The 21,388-nt window shown below is 37.1% G+C and overlaps 1 protein-coding gene across 1 annotated transcript; it reads right to left on the reverse strand.

Moving 5' to 3' along the window:
• Positions 1-2,942: 2,942 nt before the first annotated feature.
• Positions 2,943-17,927, reverse strand: golga7bb (golgin A7 family, member Bb). Its single transcript, XM_032553936.1, has 5 exons — positions 17,581-17,927; positions 12,636-12,761; positions 12,150-12,302; positions 8,526-8,627; positions 2,943-7,031 (listed from the first exon to the last, which is right to left on the reverse strand). The coding sequence occupies exons 1-5, from the start codon at positions 17,590-17,592 to the stop codon at positions 6,948-6,950; spliced, it is 477 nt and encodes a 158-aa protein (XP_032409827.1). The 5' UTR covers positions 17,593-17,927; the 3' UTR covers positions 2,943-6,947.
• Between the last annotated feature and the right edge of the window lie 3,461 nt (positions 17,928-21,388).

The following is a 21,388-nucleotide window of genomic DNA, read 5'->3' on the forward strand; positions in this document are numbered from 1 at the left end:
TGACTTTTCTTCTCCGTGACTCAAAAAACAAACAACTGTGAAGGTTAAGTTGTCAACTTCCTTTCTGTTGAGAAAACAAGCACTAAAAGAACAGGAAAGTAGAGCAGAAAGGAACAGTGTTGTCCAGCCAGAGAGCAACAAATGTTGAAAACATGGAAACTTTGGTACTGTCTAAGAGAGGTGGTTGTGACCTTTATGATCCAAAGAGCCATTTTTGTCGTCAGTTCAGCTAAGCAAAACTTGTTCAGAGGTAAATGTTGGATGGCTTTTTCAAAAAAGGACAAGATATACATTTTTTATCAATATTGTCTGTAGAAAAACTGTAATTCTTTCCCAAAGAACCCCAATTTTATTGCTATTTGTAGGTTTTTAAATAAAAAGATATATTTTTTAAAATCATACATTAGGTTTAATAGATTGATGACATTTGTGGAAAATCATCTAAAAACAAAACAAAACAAAAAACCAGCACATAGTTTCCAACCTAATAAAAAGAAAATTAGATCTAAAAGTTATACTTATAGTGTCATTATTTTGGGGAAATTCTATTATTCCCTGAGAAAACCTAAAAAGAAAAAAATCTCAAACATTTATTATTATTACATCTATATTTAAAAAAATATATATTAGTTGGTTCATTACAATTTTTAGCCCCTGGTTTTACGAGTTATTTTTAAAGATCTTAATGGCTCTGGAGCCACAGGTTGGAGAACCCTGGTCTGAGCAAAATGTAAGGTTAGAAGAAGTCGAGCAGGGAGAAAGAAAGACTGTCCTGAAGTAGAGAATAGCTTGTTAATGTGAGTGACCTTTGATCACAGGTGATGAGATGTTCCATCACTTCTTTCGTGTCTTTGAGAAATAGCAGCAAACTCTCACAACTCCTCCCCTCTGCTCAGCTGTGATCTGAACTCAGCTGAATTAACAGGACATTATCACTGACTTCTAGGTTTTATGAGAAGGCTCTGCTGGATCTACTATAAAGCTTCTGTAAAAATAAACACATACACACACATACACACAAACACTGACAAATTCTGGACTGCTGTCACTGCAAAACTATTCCCTAAGAAACATTATCACATATACGGAAGGTTGATGTAAAACTGCTAATGCTGATTTTGGAGTGTTGTTCTAAATCCCAGCATTCATCTCAATGTGTTTTCTGTAGCTGGTTAATTTAGTTAGATATCAACATACAAAGTCAAGACATACCTGGATTATAAATTAATATTCTAATCTGCATCTGTTGGTAGATTACAAAGATAAAAAGAAATTGGTAAATATTTTCTTTTGTTTTCCCTGGGATCAATGCTGCAAATCCACCAGTCTTATAGACTGGTGGTCCTCTTAAATCAGGGGTGTCAAACTCAATTTCACCAAGGGCCACTTCAGCATATTGGCCACCCTCAATGGGCCACATTGACGGTATAAATCAGGAATGCCCAAGTGCAGTCCTCCAGACTGCAACTTTTAGATGCGTCCCTGCTAAAACATACCCCAGACAAAAAGTTGACTTCCCTCATTAGCAGCAACTCAGTTCTGTAGAGGCCTATGAATGAGTCAATGATCCAGGTGTGTTAGAGAAAGAACGCATCTAAAGTTGCAGAGTGATAGGTCTGGAAAACTAGACTTGGGCAACCCTAGAATAAATGTATGAAAATACAATGTTAAAAATAAATTAAACAACACCTCATATTGTTAAATAACTGATTTTATGTATTCAAGTTTTAAATATTACATTTGAGTTTGCATGGATGTAAAATTACTGTTCAGTTTAAAAATTACAATATTTTTAAACTGAGCAGATTAAAAATATGCTCAGTATTTTTAAACTGCTCAGCTAAACTTCGCTCTTTAGCTTGTTAGCTTGTCGATGTTTCAGTTTTATTCGCTGGGAAAATTAATCTTTGTCTGCTTTAAAGATAAGCAGACAAAGAATAAAAACAAGTTTTGATATTAACTCTCAACTTCATTCACAAAACTTTTTTGTTATTTATTACACAACGAACATGTATTTCACATAAGAACAAAACAATGAGGTGATGTTGCCTGTCCTTGAACACAAAGCTGATCCCTCTTCACCCTGTCACCAACTCACACACATCCTCATTGCGTTGTGTTGTGTAAATAAACACAAAACACAAGCAAAATCAATAAACTGTATGCATATTCCAGTATACTGAGTTTTGGTTTTACATTCATTCTATTTAAATTTAGTTTGTTCGTGCTTACCAATGTTTTCTGGCCGGATGTCTGGCACCGTTTTCCCCTGGTCAGTTCGTCCATGTCTGGTTTTAGTTCTTGTGCTGAGGAAATCCGCAAAACAGCGTGCAGGTTTTCGTCAGTAATGCGTGATCCGTGCTTAGAGGGCCACATAAAATGACGTAGCGCAGGCCTTGAGTTTGACACATGTGTCTTAAATCATATTTTAAAAATACAAACAAGCATTGTAATTTTATTGGTTTTCTTTGGTTTCCCTTTTCTCTTGGGCAAGTATTTGTATTAGTAACTTTTTGCATTTTGAGGATCCATAATTGAGGTGATTATGTGAACTGGATGATTAGAATTGAGTTGCCATTTAATAAAAGTCTTGTTTGAGTCTTGAACATTGATTTAGCCATAAAGTAAGAGCTGAAAGAACCACGATTATGCATTTTTATGCCTTTCTCACCCACCAAACCTGAAGTTTGCATTCTTGTTTCCTTTGGGCTTGGGACAATTGCAATTTTTACAGCTTTTGGCCCAACTGATCACAAGGCCAGTTAAAGGCAGCTAAGATACATGGATTGAAAATAGATTTTTTTTTTCTTTTATTGAACACATTAACAACAGGCCTTCGGTGAGATAACTTCCACTCTTTGTGGGGGTTTCCTTCCACGATTTTCTCAGAAACATCTGAAATATCAGTTTATAAAACTAACAAGAGTCAGAAATTGTATCAATCTTCTAAGCAAAATGAATTTTATTTTAATACTGACAACAATCCATCCTGTTTTCACTGGCTTCATCAAACACTTTATAGACAATTACATCCTATCTCTGGATAGGATGTCTAATCAACTTTTATAAAATTTACATAACATTATTTTAATGAACTTATTAGTAATCAAATATTAACACACAAACAACATTAATATATAACTTTTGGCAGCATGTTGCAATACTTTTTTAAGAGGGATTTTATTTGTCTTGTCCTTTGCTACGATGTTTACACACCATGCAGCATAAAACATCAGTGCAGAACAATGAGTCTCCCCAGAGGCAAAACAACTCAGCACCAATATTGCACACATCATGTTAGATATTTTCAGGAACATATCATAGTTACTGCCCAATATTTCTTTTCTTATAGAACATCAAGCTTTTGATATGTTCTTATTACTGATTGTGTACAACCTAATGAAGGTGTGCAACTCATAAATGCAGTACAAGATAAATAAAGTACCAATAGGTTACATTATTAAATGAGCTACCCATCATTTTTTAGCACTTGCAGAATAGTAAGCAATCCTTAAGAATAAGGATTTCTTTGAAAATGTTGATCTTTTTTACATTTTAAAATAATCCTAATCACATTGTTTTTAGAAATCACATTTTATGATTGGCTGTCTGGTTTGCAAATTTAATACTGATTATACACATGTAACTTTCTCACTTCTTAATCTCTATATTTTGGACAGGGATATTATTAAATATGTAAAAGAAAAAAGACTTTCAGACTACTTGGAAACAGTACTTTTTCTGGAAGATTTTCATATATCAGTAGATTAATATTAAAAAAAAACCTGATAGATTGTTTTATGTTAGACTCACGATTCTCCAACTCTAATCCTCAGGAACCACTGACATGCTGCTTTAAGATGAATCCCTGTTTCTAAACATCTAAATAAAATGAATTGCTCAATACTAGGCCTATGCAAAGCTTAATCATAGGCTGAGGAGTTGAAGTCAGAGACTCCATTGTAGCTTGTGCAACCAGCTGAGTAACATGGCCATCACCATGTTGCTACACTTGTTTTAGACCTTTTAAATTTGGCCTGTTAAAAGTTTTCCCTGAGAATCATTGTCATCAACTTGTTTTTACTTTCAACTTTGTTAGCTACTGTATCAAAACTCTCAACAGATTTATAGACAAATCAATAATGACTAGCAAATAACACAATCCAACATCTTCGTATGCATTTAACTGCTCCTTTTCTTAATGACCATATGAAACAAATTACTAACATCTAGTGAAATGGGATTATTGTATCACATATCCAATATCTTCTATTCACAAATGTATACAATCAAAGCTACAAAGTCATACCTGCACAGACTGTTTATACTCATTTCAATATACATTGTCCAATAAGCTCCTATATGTGCCTTTAGGCAGTGTTAAGTCACTTTTAAATTGGTCGGTCCATCAGCACCAGGTTGGACATCCATTCCACCAATATGAAACATGAAGGCATCAAAAAACAAAGCACAGGAGGCTAAATCCAAGCACATCTAAACTCTTGTGGTATAAATGTCTCACTGGTTCAGATCAGTTATCCAAGGGTTAAAAGATGTCAAACTATTCACAGAAATAAATTAAAACACTTAAAACACAGATCTGCAGTGGTCAGTTTACCGTTGAACATTCAGTAACAAAAGATAACAGCATCAGCTGCTGAAGTAACACTAAAAAAAACCACAACATGATAAACATAGACAAACAAAATGAATATTATGTTGATACTCTATCAATATGAAAATATTTGCAACATTATGGTCACACTTAATGATGCTATACAATTATGATTGATGGTTTTCCATATGAGAGGGAGTTTAAGGTAACGGTGTCCTTAAAATTGTGTTGCAGCTAAATTTTAAATTTTATTAAGTCAATGAAAGTTCAGAATTTACCTACACTGTCCAAAGGAGGTCTTTCTAAAGTAAACACTGACTTTTCACAGTAGAAATCTGCTAATTTGAAAACAAAATGTATCCTTTAAAATTACAGGGAGAATTACAAAAGTTATCCTTGTAATGCAATTTTGTACACTAGAAAGTAGAATTACATTATTTGAAAACACTGACCGTTTACTAGATTTCAAGGATATGATAACCTTGGTCTTACACAAACTAATTAAAAAAATGTAAAGCTGATCTATTTAGCTTTAAAAAAACACAAGCGTAATATTGCTCCTTGAAAAATTTTACATTTTCAGAAGAACAACTGTGTTATTTATTTGGCCTTATTTGTCTTTGATGCATACACTTAAGCAATCATTTCAAATTATACTGCTAAATTAAAATTGGTTCACAAATAAATATCGTCCTTATTGAGCAAAATATTAAATGTTTCCATTATTCTGTTTTTAATAATATATATACCAGACTTAATTGCTGACAGACTCGGAATCACAGCATTACTCTATGCTGCAAACAGCTGGGGAAAACTCTTGTTGCTCCAGCATTTTTAGTTCATTCTAAGGTCTTTAAACTGTATGAAAGCCACAGCAGAAAGATTGTGCAATTTTTAAACCATAAGCCAACTATCTTAGAACATTGTAAAAAGCAAATCCATTTTATCTAAACTTTAAAACCCTACAATGGACAGAACTTTCTTTTTCCACAATTCTTCTTCGCTGAGTGTGCCAGTTGGATGTAGTGCATTCCATGACTTTTTATATATTGCCTTTTTGTTGTGTTTGAATCATTAACACAATCTGCATCTACATAACAGCCGTGAACACAGGCCACATAAGGTTTAGTTCTTTAACTCTGTGTGGGCCGATTCTCCAGCGAGCTCCAGCCCTCAAACAGAAACACATTTCTCGGCTTAATGACTGCAGAGTCTCCAGCTTCACTGATAACAGCCCACTCTCTTTCAGCTTTATTAGGAAGCCATTAAGTATGTTTAGGGAAAAGGGTTTTTGACAGTGTTAAGATCTGCAAGCTTTCATCTCACACTAGACTGCAAGTGAATTCAAAATCATAAACACTGCCAGACATCAAAACTATTATCCAGAGAGAAAGAAAAAAAAAAATTTCCAAACCTCTGAATATGTTCCCAGAGAGCTGAAACCATATTTCCTGGCTTTTTCATATCCAAACTCTAGAATAATCTCAGTGTGGGCAGAGAAGCATAAGCACATGCTGCACACGTATGTGTCTCATTGTATATACTACATGTCCCCTTCACTGTATATACTGTATATCTAATGCTTGGGCATGGTATGTGAATATGTCTGCATATATGGCCTGCAGCTGTGATGCAGATCACCTAATCCACTCTGATGAATAAGAAAGATAAATAAATCAGACTGTTCTTAGTTTGACATTTATGCCAAATACCTCTGAACAAAGCCTTGGGCTTAGGTAAGCCCAATTTGCCACCATTCAAAGCGACTTGACCTAAACTACCTGAAACAAATGAAGAACACAGTGTCTCCTGGGGCTCAGTAAGTTATCCTCATTTTAGATGCTGGTGCTGCTGGAAAGACTTTCGAATACCCTGACTATAAATGAGCACAGAATAATAATGACAGTGAAATGATACTAGTCATGGACTGATGACAGGCCTAAACTCATGTCAGCCTGCAGACAAAGTTAGGACATAAAACATACATGACGAAATGGAACAAAAATGATTCACTTCTTTTCAAAAGTAAAAGTTTTATCTTCTTAGACAATGGATTTTGCATTTTGTCACAAGCTGATATGTGGGTTTTGTTGGAGTTAGGTTGATTATTTTAAGTAGCCACAGCTTTTATACAAGCCAGATCCTTCTCCAATGGTGGTTAGTGGAAGGTCTCAACAGGAAGAGTGTGTAAATCTTGTGGATCACCTCCTTGGATTTTTCGTCTTTCTGCTCGTCTTTAGAACCTGGTGCTCTCATGTTTCAACATGCGGATGTTGGTGAGTGTCCCGCTGCCTCTGTGGTGGTACCCGTAAGCCTGGTGCTGCTCCTCCAGTCACCGAGCAGTGCTGCACGATGACATGCTGCTGCTGGGACTAGAGCCGCTTGAGCCCCGGTCCTCAAACACGCTGATCTCCAGCTGGGGACACAATGAGTGTCAAGGATCACACAGATAAAGAAGAACACACAAGAGAGGAGCACGAAAAGGGATGTCCTAAAGCCATATCATTCTGCAATCCCCAATAACAGCTATGGATATTGCCATGTCAAAGCTTTCTGCACAATAGAAGTGGTGCTTTACCTGTGAGGTTCCTACTTTACCGAACAGAGAGAGAACCCTGCTAAACAAAATCACATGGGGGGGAGAATGTGGCAATTAATGAGGATGATGTCAATTATCATCTTTCTGCAACTGTTTATCAATCTTATGTTGGGGACACACTGCATGTTTTATTTTATTTATTTATTTTTTTTACCACTGTTACCCCTGATTCCCAGTTGAGGAAAGTCTGAATCAGCCTGCATCTTGCTGAGGTTAATCATCAGGGAAAGTTGACACAAAAATCTGCCATTGTGAGAGGAGGCGAAGACTGGAGTCTGCAAATGTGTGAGGGGAACAAACCGACCTAGATCGCAGTTGAACAAACATGTTTGAATTTTTTTAGGCTGATCTGGATACAATCGGGTAGTGTAAACTGATCACCGACCCAGCTGGAAATGCGTGTTGCCTACAGTCAGTGAACAGCATAAACCGGGTTTGTAGTTCAGCCATCCAAGGAAAGATTAAAGTAAAGCCAATGCTGCTCTGCAAGGAAAAGAGGCAGTTGAGGTTGTTCAGGCATGTGATTCAAATGAAAGCATGATGCTTCCCACTGTAAGGCCTATATTTCCTTTCTGGTCTGTGAAGATGTCTGGATCCCTAAGAATAAGCACAGTATGTTACTGTGGCATGGGAGGCCTGGGACTTCCTTATGAATAAGTAGAAGAACTGATGGGTAAATTAAACGTTACGGGATTCACTTACTGTAAAATGGTCTTCAGCATTTATTTGTAGTTTTAGGACAGCACCAGCTACATTGGTAAAACTTTGCTCTTTGACTCTTAGTCTCATTTTTCAGAAAGTCATTCTACAGCAAGCTAGTGTGATGGTCTGTTGGACACATTTTTCTTTCTCCTGTTGCCTGTTCTGGGGTCAGTCAGGAAGACAATAAAAAACCCAGCAGTGCCATGAACCGCACAAAGACATTTAGAAAACTGTCACTATAGAACAGTAAAAGTGCTTGGCTCATTTGTAAAAATAAGACTTTCCATGACGTCTGCTTGCTCATTTTGTTAGCTCTTGGCTTTTAATTAGTTTCTGCTTTCAGAATTTCCTTTTAGCAAACCTCTTCAAAGCTGCCATGTGTTAGATTTATTCCTGGAAACAAGGAGATGTCGAACAGGTACCATGGAGAACTAGAATTAAAGATTTATTCAAAATGTACAAATTATGCTTTTCTTATGTCCAGGCATCCATCTCTAGCAACTGTTTTGGTAACAGCCAGTCTCTCCAATTGCCAATCTATGATCTAGACCATTATACACTTTTGTTTATTGTTCTCAGAAAGTATAGCAGCAGCTGAATGAAGGATACAACCCTCATTCCTCTCTCTATGGGGTCTGTGAGCAGCAGACCTCTCGGAGCGTAGATCTTCTCATTCTGCTCCTGGATGTAGCCTGATATCTTCTTCAAGACCTGAAATAAAAGGTGGTTGAAGAGATTTTAGAGGAGGACTGACATACATCTGGTTTTAATCCAGATTTCATTAGAAACATCCAAAGTTCTTTGGATGCAAAAGCTAAACGCACAGTTTTACAGAAGATCATCTAACAGCTGCACTAACTGGGGGCTAATACCTGCATATTACTTTTTAGAGGGTACTTTATGTAACATGTAATGGCCATGAATAGTCGAGAGATCAACCATGAGATTGGATTTAGCCATTTAATCTCCTGCTATGTTTTGTCTCAAGAGGAAAATATGAAAATGGAAGAAATTTGTTCATCTTGTAGCAAATGCATATCCTTGAGTCTTTTATTCCAGAGAATTATAACACAAACTTAAAATAATCCTATTATAGTTTAAGTATATCAGTATTTTTTTTAGCATATTCCTAACCACTCATGCTAAGCATGACTGTAAACTGAATTGCTAAAACTGAGGAGCTCCTTTCTCTTTCTGAAAATTTCCATCTTGAAGCCATGACTCCAAATGGAACAGATGACTCTCTCAGGCCAAATGTTATGCCTTGGCTAACCATCAGGGCAAACTTTCTAAAAAGTAAAGTGGCTAGTTTATTGACATTGTATTGGCAATGAACCCACCCATTAGTTTTGCAGCAACTGTGCAATAACCACAAAGCAGTGGGGAGGAAACTGTGCACTTCAGGCTATGCCTCGACATACAAATTTAAACTAGCATGTCTGTACACAAAAAAACAGTTGCGGATAACCTTTGTAGTCTATGTTTGTTGCTGATAGGTTGCTCCAAAGAATTGAACAGTCATGCTAAATTAACAGATATAAACTAAAGGCTTGATTAGAACAGCTCCTCAGAAGTACATCAGACATGCCTGTGTGGGTCCCAGCAATGCAGACATGCCATGCAACTCTAAAATACACTCTAATTATGTCACTCAGATGCACTTCATTCAGCTCAGCCTTGCGTTTATTAGGATCACTGCTATAAGAATAATAAAGTCAGCAAATCTTTTTTAGAATACCACTTTTCTAAACATTCAGCTGTTTACAGGCTTTAATAAGCAGATCTGGGACTCCACTTGACTTGAAAATGTGATCAGTGCTTTCTTTTGATATGGGGAACATGGGTCATTGTTGAGTTCGGATTTAAAGGACAAACACAAACACAACATAGAAAACACAATTATGTCATCTTGTCATGCACAATCAATGGGAAATGACTTTTAGTGCTACTGACAAGTAATCCACTTTGTGCACGGGTGCACTGCATTTTATCCTGCCTTACAATCTGAAAATATTTTTCCACCTTTTGATTGGGTTGGAGACATCATACTTAAAAATCAGCTACTTTTCTGGCATGAGCTCAAAGCCGTGGAAGGTTGCTTTCTCTCTGGTTGTCATCGCCCTAATCTTTTGTCCACTCTACAAAATCTCATCGAGATTGAAATCAGGATTCTAGCTGTGCTGATCCAAAATGTTGATTTTACTTCTAGTTAGAAGAAACATGTTAGTAAAATAAAGATTACTTTAAACCTTAAAATGAGAGAAGTTTAAATGGTGAATGGTAAATGACTTTGTACTTGTATAGCTGCAGTCACTCACCCATTCACACACACACTCAAACACATTATGGATTTAACTAAATAGTGGAAACTAAACAAGATCATATTAGAAACTGGAAAAAATGGCATAAAATATTTACATCATAAAATCAACTGCACTGAATATCCTAAAAGGTAGTAGTCTGCAAATAAATAAATAATGACAAAAACTGTTTAAATGTGTTCAAAGGAAAAAGCCAATCATACATCTAGTAAACCCTGGGAAAAACTCAACCCTCTCTACTTTCAAAATTTGACATTCAAGTATCCTTATTCTAACTGTGTCACTGCTTTGCTGGCATGATTGTGTCAGCTGCTCTGGGAAGACTGTACACACACTATACAGAAGTAGTCCTCCTCTTTTAAGTTGCATGTAGAAACTTCTTTGTGTTTTTCGTACAAATTCTGAACTTGTATCGTGGTAAATCTACTGCTGCATTTTGAGCCATGTTCTTGTCAGCAAAGAGGAATAGAAATAGGAGATGTACTGTACAATGAAGAGTCTGTGTGAGGGAGTTTTTGATGCTTGTTCCGACACGCAGGGAACAATCAGTGCCTTCTGAAAGTCCGCTAAGAAGATTGGAAAACCACGGTTGTGTGGCACACGTGAATATGCACACTCAGCTTCAACCTGGGTGGGTATATTTTATCGTCGTCAGTCATAGAGGTATTCATAAAGTTTAAACAGGTAAATAAACAACTCTCATGTGGAGCCGATAACATCTGAGCCTCTCAATGGAGCGGTTCCACCTGACAGGAAGATGAAAGGTGAGTCAGACCAGGCCATTTCTGCATGGCTTCAACGTAGCAATAAACCTGCTTTGTGGGCCTTGGTCAATCTCCCAGTACCATTGCTTTATCAAACATTGCTTTGATAAAGCAATGTTTACAAAATGCAACAAGATGAGGGAGATGAATGTTGTGTGGGACAGAGATCAGAACAGAAAGACATGCTGGAACTTCACGCCACTCCAATCTCATCTGACGCATTGGCAAGTTCACAGAAAACGACAAAGAGGATTAATCAAGCTCACTCTGCTTGTGTGTGCGATTGCAGTATGCATGCGTGTGTGCTCTTGTTCCATCTCAGCGACTAACAAGAGGCAATACAGTCATGAACAGGTTGAGCCACCTGTCCTTTCTGAAGACGGACATCTTGCCTGTGCTAAGTAAAACTGTCTTACAGATGGCGTGCCGTGCTTTACCCGGTGCCACTCATGTGTGGCCTTCAGAACAGGATGTAAGAAGTAGTGGAAGGCTTTAAAGAGCTGATTTTATCTCCTGGATTCTGCCTGTTTCCCACTGGAGTGAGATTTAAAAACTACTGGGTTTTAGAAAGCTGCCAAAACCAAACCAAATGCCTTTCTGTCTGTTTTTAAACATTAACTTCTAAATTGCTAAACCAACCAGCATTTTCATATGACTTATGAGTTTAATACTAAACAAATACAATTACGTGCTGATTCTGAAAGTTTTATCTTTAACCTTTTAAAATTAAGCATGGTACAACAGACTGTTGATTACTATCACCTTAACAATTAGATGACAGTGGGTCAGAACTTAGATATGTTTATATTACTCTACCACAATTCTCGATTTTTTTTAAACATCTACATCATTAACTTAGTGTTGTTAAAAGCCTCTTCCCATTTTTCACAACCGCTTCAAGCTACCAGGGTACAGACACAGGGCCTATGTTGGTGTCCAATACTTAATAAATGTCAGGTCTGGCACCATTTCTGAAAACATTGCATTTTAACAAAATTATTGATTTCAGTCTCTTGCCGTGCATGTAAGTTTTAAGATTTTAAGATTGTTAATAATACACACTTTACAGATAAGAAAGAAGTTTAAATCTTTTGTCTTTTCACAGGAATATCTCAAGTCAACAGGTGAGGACATTTTAGACTTCTTACCTTCTCATAGCGTGTTTCCATGCAGAGGAAGACGATGTATGCTGTAGCACAAGCCAGGCATCCTTCCAGGTATGACTGACCGCCAACTTTCTCAGCCTCCACATAATAAGAGTTCAGGGTCTTTACTGTCTGCTCAAGCAGCACTCTCTCTATCTAATAAACACAAACAAGGATAGAAAGTAATGAGTGGTACAGATATGGCAGACTGGGAACACAAGTATATTTAGCTCTCCCACAACAGCATAAACAAGCTGTGCACCTATTGAGAAACATGTTAAACATGCCTGCTGCATTTTACTCAAGCCAAAATGTAATTTTTTTGATAAGAATTATCACACTCTTAAAGCTTGTATAATCTGAAGTGAAAAAGCATGGGCAGAAAAGCAGATTAGTTCAATAGGCATATTTGCTTATTACACTAAAAGGACTTAATTTTAAGCTGCAACATGTTGCAGTTGTTTCACAATGCTTCGTTGTAGTTCTTACCCTGTTGTCGAGCTCTGTGGGGAACTTGGTCTGGAATCGGCACACAGTTCCTTCGCTGTAGTCTCGTTGTATGAACACCTTTGTTACCAGCGATGCAGTGTGCTGCATCTCCTGGAGGTTATGAAACTTAGAAGACACACAGCAGTGGGGGGGGGAAAGGATAAGTCCAATCGAATTCGCAAACAGTTCTAGTTAAATAGTTCATCATAGACATGAATGTCATAATAGTTTAGGGGTTTTTACTGATACATTCTTAGCTGTTCTTTTTCCAGCATGGAGTGATAAAAGAAACACATACAACCTAAGTGATTCTTAAAAACAAAAACTGAGTAAACATATTTGAGTTTATTTTGAATTGTTTCCAACTCATCAATGGGTAAAACTTAAGACACACAGACTCAAATACACTCCAACTAATATTTGTGGGAATGTTAGTGGTGGCAGCTTGAATCCTGACTGCATTCTTTTCAGTCAGCAGGCATATTCTAGAGGGACATGAGACCATTCTACTTAGCATAATTGCTATACTTCATTTAAAAAAACTTTGTTCCTTGGTTTTATGCATAGTCAACAAATTCCATAGTGTTAAAGACATTGAGGAGGCCATTCAGGAATCTTAATGTGCTTGTGTTTAACTGCTTTTGATGTGTTTAGTATTATTATCCAGCTGGAACAACCAATAGAGTCCAAGATTACACATTGCGACCCAAACTGTCACTCTCAGATGAAAGGAATTTGGTTAAAATGTTCAGGAACAACCCAAAAACACAAAAAGGGATATATATATATATAGAATTTGAAAAAGAAAAATTCACTTTTTTCTATTTTGGTCGTTCATCTGTATTTTCTGGCAAGTCAATTCTACAGAGATTTTTATTATAAATGCCAATAAAGTGATGTGAAATCATCTTGGCAGCTTTTAATTAACTAATGGTAATGGCCCAAATGTGAGAATCTCATGTTTTAACAGCAGTGTAGGCTTGCAATGGCACACTGACTATTCCTTGAGCTACGACAGACGCAGTTTCAATTACAGCACCCAGATATACTGCTCTTTGCAGCACTTTGCTAGTAACTGCTATGTTTTACATCAAAACAGGCACAGTAAACTTGTCTCATGCTGATCTAAATTACTTCTCCCAAGAGGTTGGCAATTAGTAATACAGAAAAAGTATGCAAGTAGAGTTGGGAAAAAGGAAGGAGACAGAGAGAATCAAAAAGAAAGTATTAAAAAGATACAGCAACCCATATGAGGTTGTCCTTCAGGTTATATATATAATATTCTCCAGGAATGCAAAACATTTGTGCATTTGCCGGAATTAACTAGCCAACTTTTAATCCATGCTCCTTTTGCAGAGCTTTGGTGGCCACAGCAGTCTGTTATTATTGGAAGGTAGTGAGACCATGTAAGCAGACACAGCACAGAGCCAGTCTTTCATCTCTTTACAGAAAAGGCCAACATCAATCTCAACCAGGAATAGAGTCTAAGCTTCTATTTTCATCCACTAACAGCCACAATCATCTCACACCCAGAGCTTTTAATATCTGTTTCTTTGCTTTCTCTGCCACTCTAACATAGTGTCTATCTTTGGGCCATGATGATACATCAGTCATTCTATTAATAGATGTAATCATGAAGACACGCCACAGCTTTGTTTATTCAAATCAGCATCAGCTGGCCCAACGTCAACCTCATTATGTTTACATAGGTTCTTTGTTTTGCAGTGCCAGAATGGGAAATAATGTACTGTTTAAATATAAATCACCAAAACATCAAAGGATGGCTAGAACTGATTTAATAGTTACTAAACACTAACGAGGAAAAAAACGTAATAGGGAGTATTAAGTCTTTCCAAAAATGCCCGAAAGTAGGAATTTAATATTTAGATCAGGGGTCCTGAAAGCCACGCCCCAAAGGTCAGTGTCCTGACAGTTTTAGATGTGCCCCTGGTCCAACATACCTGAAGTAAATGAAGAAATTACCTCCTCAGTATGCGGTCATGTTCTCCAGAGTCCAAATGACCTGATTATTCAAGGCCTGGGTTTCAAGATCCCTGATTTAGACATTTAAAAGGCACTGGCACAGCCAAACAAATTGGAATACCACTAAAAATTTACTTATTTCAGCAAGTCAATTAAAAATGTGAAATTCATAAATTCACTACACAAATAACATCACATATTTATATTTGATTGCTCTTTATTTTGACAATTATGACATACAGCTAATAAAAACCTGTTTCAATTTCACTGAAAATGAAGATATTGCATAACAAAAAATTATCAAAAACTATTTTACAAACAAAGTTGTCTCCTGAGTAAAAGCTATATATTTTTTGTGTGTTTTCCATTTTCATTTCAGTTGTTGAAATAAATATCCTTCTTATAGGGTTTAAATTTTCAAAAACATAAGAGTAGAGACTGGGAACAGAAGAACGCTACCACAAGAAATACCTCAAGAAATAAAATTTCATCATTAGGTTTTCAAAAAACCCAGGTGTAGAGATAGTTTTGTACACATGCAAGTGTTTTTTAATAAAGAAAACAAACCAAAGGGAACTAAACTAACAAAGGCAAGTAGATGGCCAGAGTCACAGGGGAAACAATTGTGGCTAACAGAAGAATGCTGGAGTGAGTGAAAAAGAATGAGGAGCTTAAAAAACCTGGGGCACCGTTGCCCAGCCTGAGGGTCTTTTTGCATGGAGGTTGAAGTGACAAAGTGACCCACCAGTCAATTCACTGAAGGGAATTGTGAAAGAAGTCCACTTCAACATAAGTGGCCTTCATGCCATGCATTCAATTGTGCAACTCCTAAAAGTTTCTACAAATGTCTTCCCATTTGCCACAGAAATTAGAATCATTTCCTTTCCTTTGGCATTGCGTAAGAAAGTTACATAATTAACGTCAAATAAAAATAAAAAATGAATTCACGTAAAATGTGTTGACATTTTGTAGAAGTGCAGGGTAAGCCATTAAAACTGCATTTTACAAAAGGACAAAACTGTCATCAGAAAAAACTCTTGGGGAAGCTTAAAAAAATGACACATGCAAAAAGAAAAGAGAAAGCCTCTGGCAGAGAACTGATCAAAATGAAGAGGTAACATTTTCTTTGTCGCTTTTTTCCACTCTAATGACGTCTCCTCCTTGTTCTTGCATTTTAGCTTTGTGTAGTTCTCACTAACATCACATGTTCCCTAGTTTAGTCATTTTGATTCAATGAGCACACAGCTGCAATATGGGTGAGTGGTGCCAGTAGGCACACGACACACATACTCAAACAATAAGGGTATGCAGAGTAAATGCATTCAACATTAGACATTTCATTTTTATCTCTCACAGCATTTTTTTTCACAACGAGTGCTCTTTTTTCAGACTTTCTTAACTCTGTAAGTGTAAGTGGCCTCCTGTTCACCCCAGGGTCTATGAACTTCTGAAAAAGATTGAAATGATAGATTAACAACTGTGAGACCAAAGCCAGAGGAAGAAATCTCTTTTTTGTTTATTTTGGAAAAGGTGGAATATTGTTTTAGCCGGGCTCTTTCTGCCAGTCTACTCTTATTCCCAAACAGTCCAGGTCCCAAGCCAAAGCGAAGCTACCGACTGGGATCAGGATCTGGATGTAATAATATTAGGCGATACATATGTAGACACAGAGTGAGCCCACTGATATTCAATAACCTTATCCAATGATTGTTGACTTTTCATGCAACAAACATAATGGAAGGATTGTAAACATGCATACTCATCTCAGAGTTTGGTATTTATGGTTTTAAACTGCATCAGTCAAATCAAATTATTTATATTCTGGATTAATGAAAGATCATGGACTAAAAAATGTGTTTGCGTGCACGCACATGTGTTTCTAAGAAAATTATGGGATTTGCAACAGAACACCAGACAATAAAATAGCTAAAACCTAAGAAAAAAACAGTTCCTTGGTTTCTTCTCAACTTTAGCTTTATTTTTAGTGTGCTTAATTTACTATTTTCACTGATCAATAAATTGGGGCAATTCTGGTATACATACATTTCCAATACCCACATGTACCGGACATGCTTGCATAAATTAACCCACAGGCACATCAGTGAGTGGATGAGTGTGCTCTTCCTACCATACAAAGTAATAGCTGCATCCTCTTGTGAGATCATCACCATGATAACTCAGCCAGCAATGTCTTCAGCATTATGGTGACATTACCAAGGGCACAGAGAGGGGAGGAAGATGTGCTGCTGGCCCAAGAGCTACCAGACATTACTGGATCTAAAAATAAATCCGCAACTCCTGAATGAGGCAACTAGTTGTACTATTAGTCACAGCATGAACAAGGACATTGTTGTTCATCTTGAATTAGATTTGCAAGTCATACAAAACTACAATGAAAGAAGATTCATCCAAAAAGTGTTCAGGGTAGAAATCTGTTTTGCTAGGCTCTGAACTGTGTCAAAAGGATACACTTTAGCTAAAAATATTTATTAAGTCTTGTAAAGGTGAGTAAAACCATGATGTAGATGAAGGTAAGACGAGGATTTGTATGTCCCTGATGCTAAATATCATCATAATAGTCATTTTCATAAACAGTGCAATCACATTCTGAATCAACAGTCTCCATAAATAACTACTCAATAAATATTTGCATCTGAGTTGTAGTAAAAAAAAAAAGAAAGAAAGAAACGTAAAATGCGAGCAAATTCCAACATGTTAGCAGATATTAACGAGGGAATATAAATAAAAGAACAAGAACAACTAAATAAATAAACGACCCTCTCCTGTGTTCCAGAATCAGTCGAATATTCAATCAGGTGTTCAGCACATTCGGGACACACATGCATCTGATTCAGTTTGCAGCAACGCATCCCCCCACCTGCACTTGCCGGGATAAAAATAAGAATGGGTAGCAATGGAGTCTTTGAGGGAATACTAACAGAAGCAGCAGGAAATCCCTTACCTCTGTTGCCATGCTGCAGTGAGAGGGTGCGGGGTCTGTCCCGTGCTGGACGCCGTTTGCTCGTGTTGTGCGGGACAACGCTGCTGCCGTTGCTGCTGCTGTGGAGCCCGGGCGCGCGAGCTGCCGTGCACGTGTTGGTGAATGTCAGCAAGACTGCGGGATGCGGTTCTGGCGGTACATGGAAACCACTTGCACAATAATCTTCTTTAGGACTTCTTTAGTAACAGGGAGCTCTCTCTGCATAATGTATATTCTAAATGTCAGCGGTATATGTATGTTAATGCATGAATTCTCTTGTGGACTACCTTGTGATTAATTAAAAAAATTTAAAGGGATCCGCAATTACTTTTAACCAAGGATTTTATTTGAGAAACATTTATTTTAGATGCAAAAACAATACAGTAATAATACTGCAGACTGATGGGTTATTATCTATTTTAATAAAACATGGTCGCATCAATGCCGCATGTTGTTTATGCTGCAATGCATTCTGGGTAAATGATGTATGCTTGGTTGGATTATGCAAGCCAAAACAGCAATGCATAATGTTGTTAAGCCTTTTCAATTTGAACCAGAGCGCACTGAAATTGATGGAAATGTAGAAATCAGTAGGAGTAAACGGAGGAAGAGGAAAGAGTTGGACGAAGAAGCTGATGTTCACTGCTGCCACCTTCAGCTTCATAAATGAAACAATGAATGACACATACTTCTGGTTGGACTGTGTGATCCGATAAGTAGTTCTGTAGGAAGCTAAGTGTCCATTTCAGTCTTCAGTGCTGTAACAGCTGTTTAGGTTCTGGTCTTTGGTTCGGTATCAGGTATGTATCGGCGGCTGTAGAAATAGCTCCGCTAGCATTTAAAAGAGCTTCTAGAGCTGCTTGTCTCTGATGTTTCTCCCAGCATCTTTCGTTTGCTAGTCGGCGGCTAGGTTTTGCCGTTTTGTGGATTGAAAACTGCTGGCACAGTATTTGCTTTTAGCTGGAGAGGGTAACAACCACCTGTCAGATCCTTCATCGGTTTTGCTTGTATAGGCGACTCAAAATCTTCAAGAAAAAATGTTTAAGGCAAAAAATGTCGGTCCTTCGGAAGTTGTGTTCAGCTCTTTCCCACTAAGCTCTATTTTTCATGTGGGAAGTGATCCAGAATCACCTCAGTATCTTTATTTTTTTAAATTACAGCCAATAGTGACGCAGTGTCCCATTGTCTAAATTTACACCAGTCAAACGCAATACGAAAAACATCAACCCATGTAAAGCTAGCCTTGCTGTGTTTTCTCGGTAGATTCCAGTACAGAACAAACCCAACCATGTCATCAGCCCAGCATACATTGTGCAGGTGAAACAATGGCAACCTTCATGGATAAAAAATATTAAGTATTTATAAGTATTTTAACAATAACTTGTTGCATTTTACAGTTTTGAGAACCAAAGTCAAAAAGACTGATTAGACTCCCATGCAATGGCAGCCATTTAAACAGGTTTTTTTTATGTTTAAATGGTTGACATGAGTAAATCTTTATCATTACAGACATGTCTACGTTCTATTTTGTTTAGTATGAGATTGATAAAAAAAAAAAAAGCATGACATTGATTAGTATTAAGTCATTGCTCACACAGCTGTGTATGTTGCCTCACAAAGTCCTGGCATTCATGCCACAAATATATTTTAAAAGGCTTCTCTGAAAAGGATGTTACAGATGGAAAAGTATCAGAAGGACAGAAAGGTAATTATCCACATAGAAACACCTCTACCAGCTGTAATTCCTACTCCAAGAAATAGCCTTGTACTTCCGTGTTCTATAATGGCACTTTTCCCATTCTAAGTATTTAAAAAATACATACTGACATAAATCCTGGGAGGTATCTAAAATATAGTGAAAAGATACACAATTAATGGAAACAAAGGTATAAAATGTTTTGAATAAAACTATCTTCAAACTGCTTACCATCATATTTTGTTTACAAGTTCACAATTGTTTAAAATTAAGTTATGATATGCCAATTCAGGTCTTTTCTCAGTTAATCTGGTGCTAATTCTCCAAAGTTAGAATAAATAAGCTTTCTGGTGAACACATTTACAGTAACGCATTATCAAACTCTAACAAACAGAAACAAAATCCAGAAATAAACGAACAGAGCTTTGACAAAATGAGCAAGCATTAGTCAGAGCTGATATTATTTGCCAGCATCCTGCTGCTTGCTCCAGATTGCTTGAAAAGATGCAGTTCTAATCACACTACCACAGATTCCTTTGGGATGTGTGTGTACATGTATGTGTGTGTTTACATTCACATGTTTTTCTTTGTATGTGAATGTCTGGGATTACAATCTGTTCTGTTATCTTCTGCTCAACAGTTTCAGTCACATGCCAATACCAGGTTGACATTTTCTATGTTAGCACATAGCATGGAAATTGCAGATGATCATTCATTTCTGCCTGTCGAAACACACTGTGAATATGTTGGCACATATTTATTCAGTGCCTGTGGTTGTCCTGCTTTAATGAGCAGCTTTGTAAGGACATTACAGTTTCAAAAATCCTCAATTTGACTTGTGTTTCCTGTTTCCCGCTCAAAGATGACCTCAGATGGATGAGGTGATTTGATTTTTTGTTTACATTCTGTAAGCTTCGTTCGAAACAACCCAATGCGTTACTTGGTTTCTGCAGGTCTGAGATGAACACGTGCATAAGGGCTTTGACAGCAGAGAAAACGTCCCAGTCTGCTGGGACACTCGGCTTCCCACTGAGCTAGTGGAACTTTCATACATGCTTGTGTAGTTTGTTGCCATCACTCCTTGCCTGCCTTCACACAGGTCATGTTGCTATGTAAAACTCCAGCATTTCTCAGAATTAATGTGACAATTGCCACCTTTTATTCCATTTATGCTCAGCGAGCTATTACTACATCAGAATATTAATACAAACATTATGTGTTTAAAAATGGTCACCATGGTAGATCAAAGAAGGAAACTGCACACAGTCGGCAATCTATCCCTTAATGGAAGGTAATTAACGTTCCAACAATTTTTTTGTAGCTTTTAAAGGAAAGTGATAAAATTGCTGACATTTATGTTCAGAAGAAGAAAGCTGAAGCACATCAATGCGTTGATTTGTTCTGTCCATCTACACGACAGTTGATTGGGTTTGTGGTCAAATGGTGATATTGTACTGTGTATCATCATATTTATGGTAACTATCTTATTTAATGTTATAATCTGAACATTGTTTGAGCATATACACATTAAATAAGAGGGGCCCCAGGATTGAACCTTGGGGTACTGCATTAGTATGCAATGGTCAACCGAATTGCATGTTGACCTTGATATTATTTATTCCCAAAGCCCTTGAACAGAATGATTTGGGGATTTTTTCCTCACTGCTTAGACCACAGTCTTTTGACACATCTTATTAGGAGAGCTAATAACCACAGAGTCCAAGAATGAAACAAATTGATTCCACAAAAGTAAAAGCAACAAGTAATGCGCCCACAGAGCATACAGAACTAATTATTGTCACCGCATTTAGTTGTATCATTTGTTGAGTTTTTGTGCAGTGGTATGACAGAACAGCAGCTGCGGTGGCCAGTTTTTAATTATTTGGGTGTTTATACTTGTTTACAAAACAGTCAGAAATGTATAATCTGCTGCATCCAAAGTGGGATGGGAAAGGTCTTTGGGTCTTGGTTTGGAGACAAATTCCAGCTAATGTAAGCAAGCCCAAAGAAAAATGCTGGGTTATTACATTTTAACTCCAATATGCATTCCTTTTCATACTAGAATACAAATGAAACAAAATGCTTTGGTATTAC

This window comes from Xiphophorus hellerii, chromosome 22 (assembly GCF_003331165.1).
Source record: "Xiphophorus hellerii strain 12219 chromosome 22, Xiphophorus_hellerii-4.1, whole genome shotgun sequence".
Lineage (NCBI taxonomy): Eukaryota > Metazoa > Chordata > Actinopteri > Cyprinodontiformes > Poeciliidae > Xiphophorus > Xiphophorus hellerii.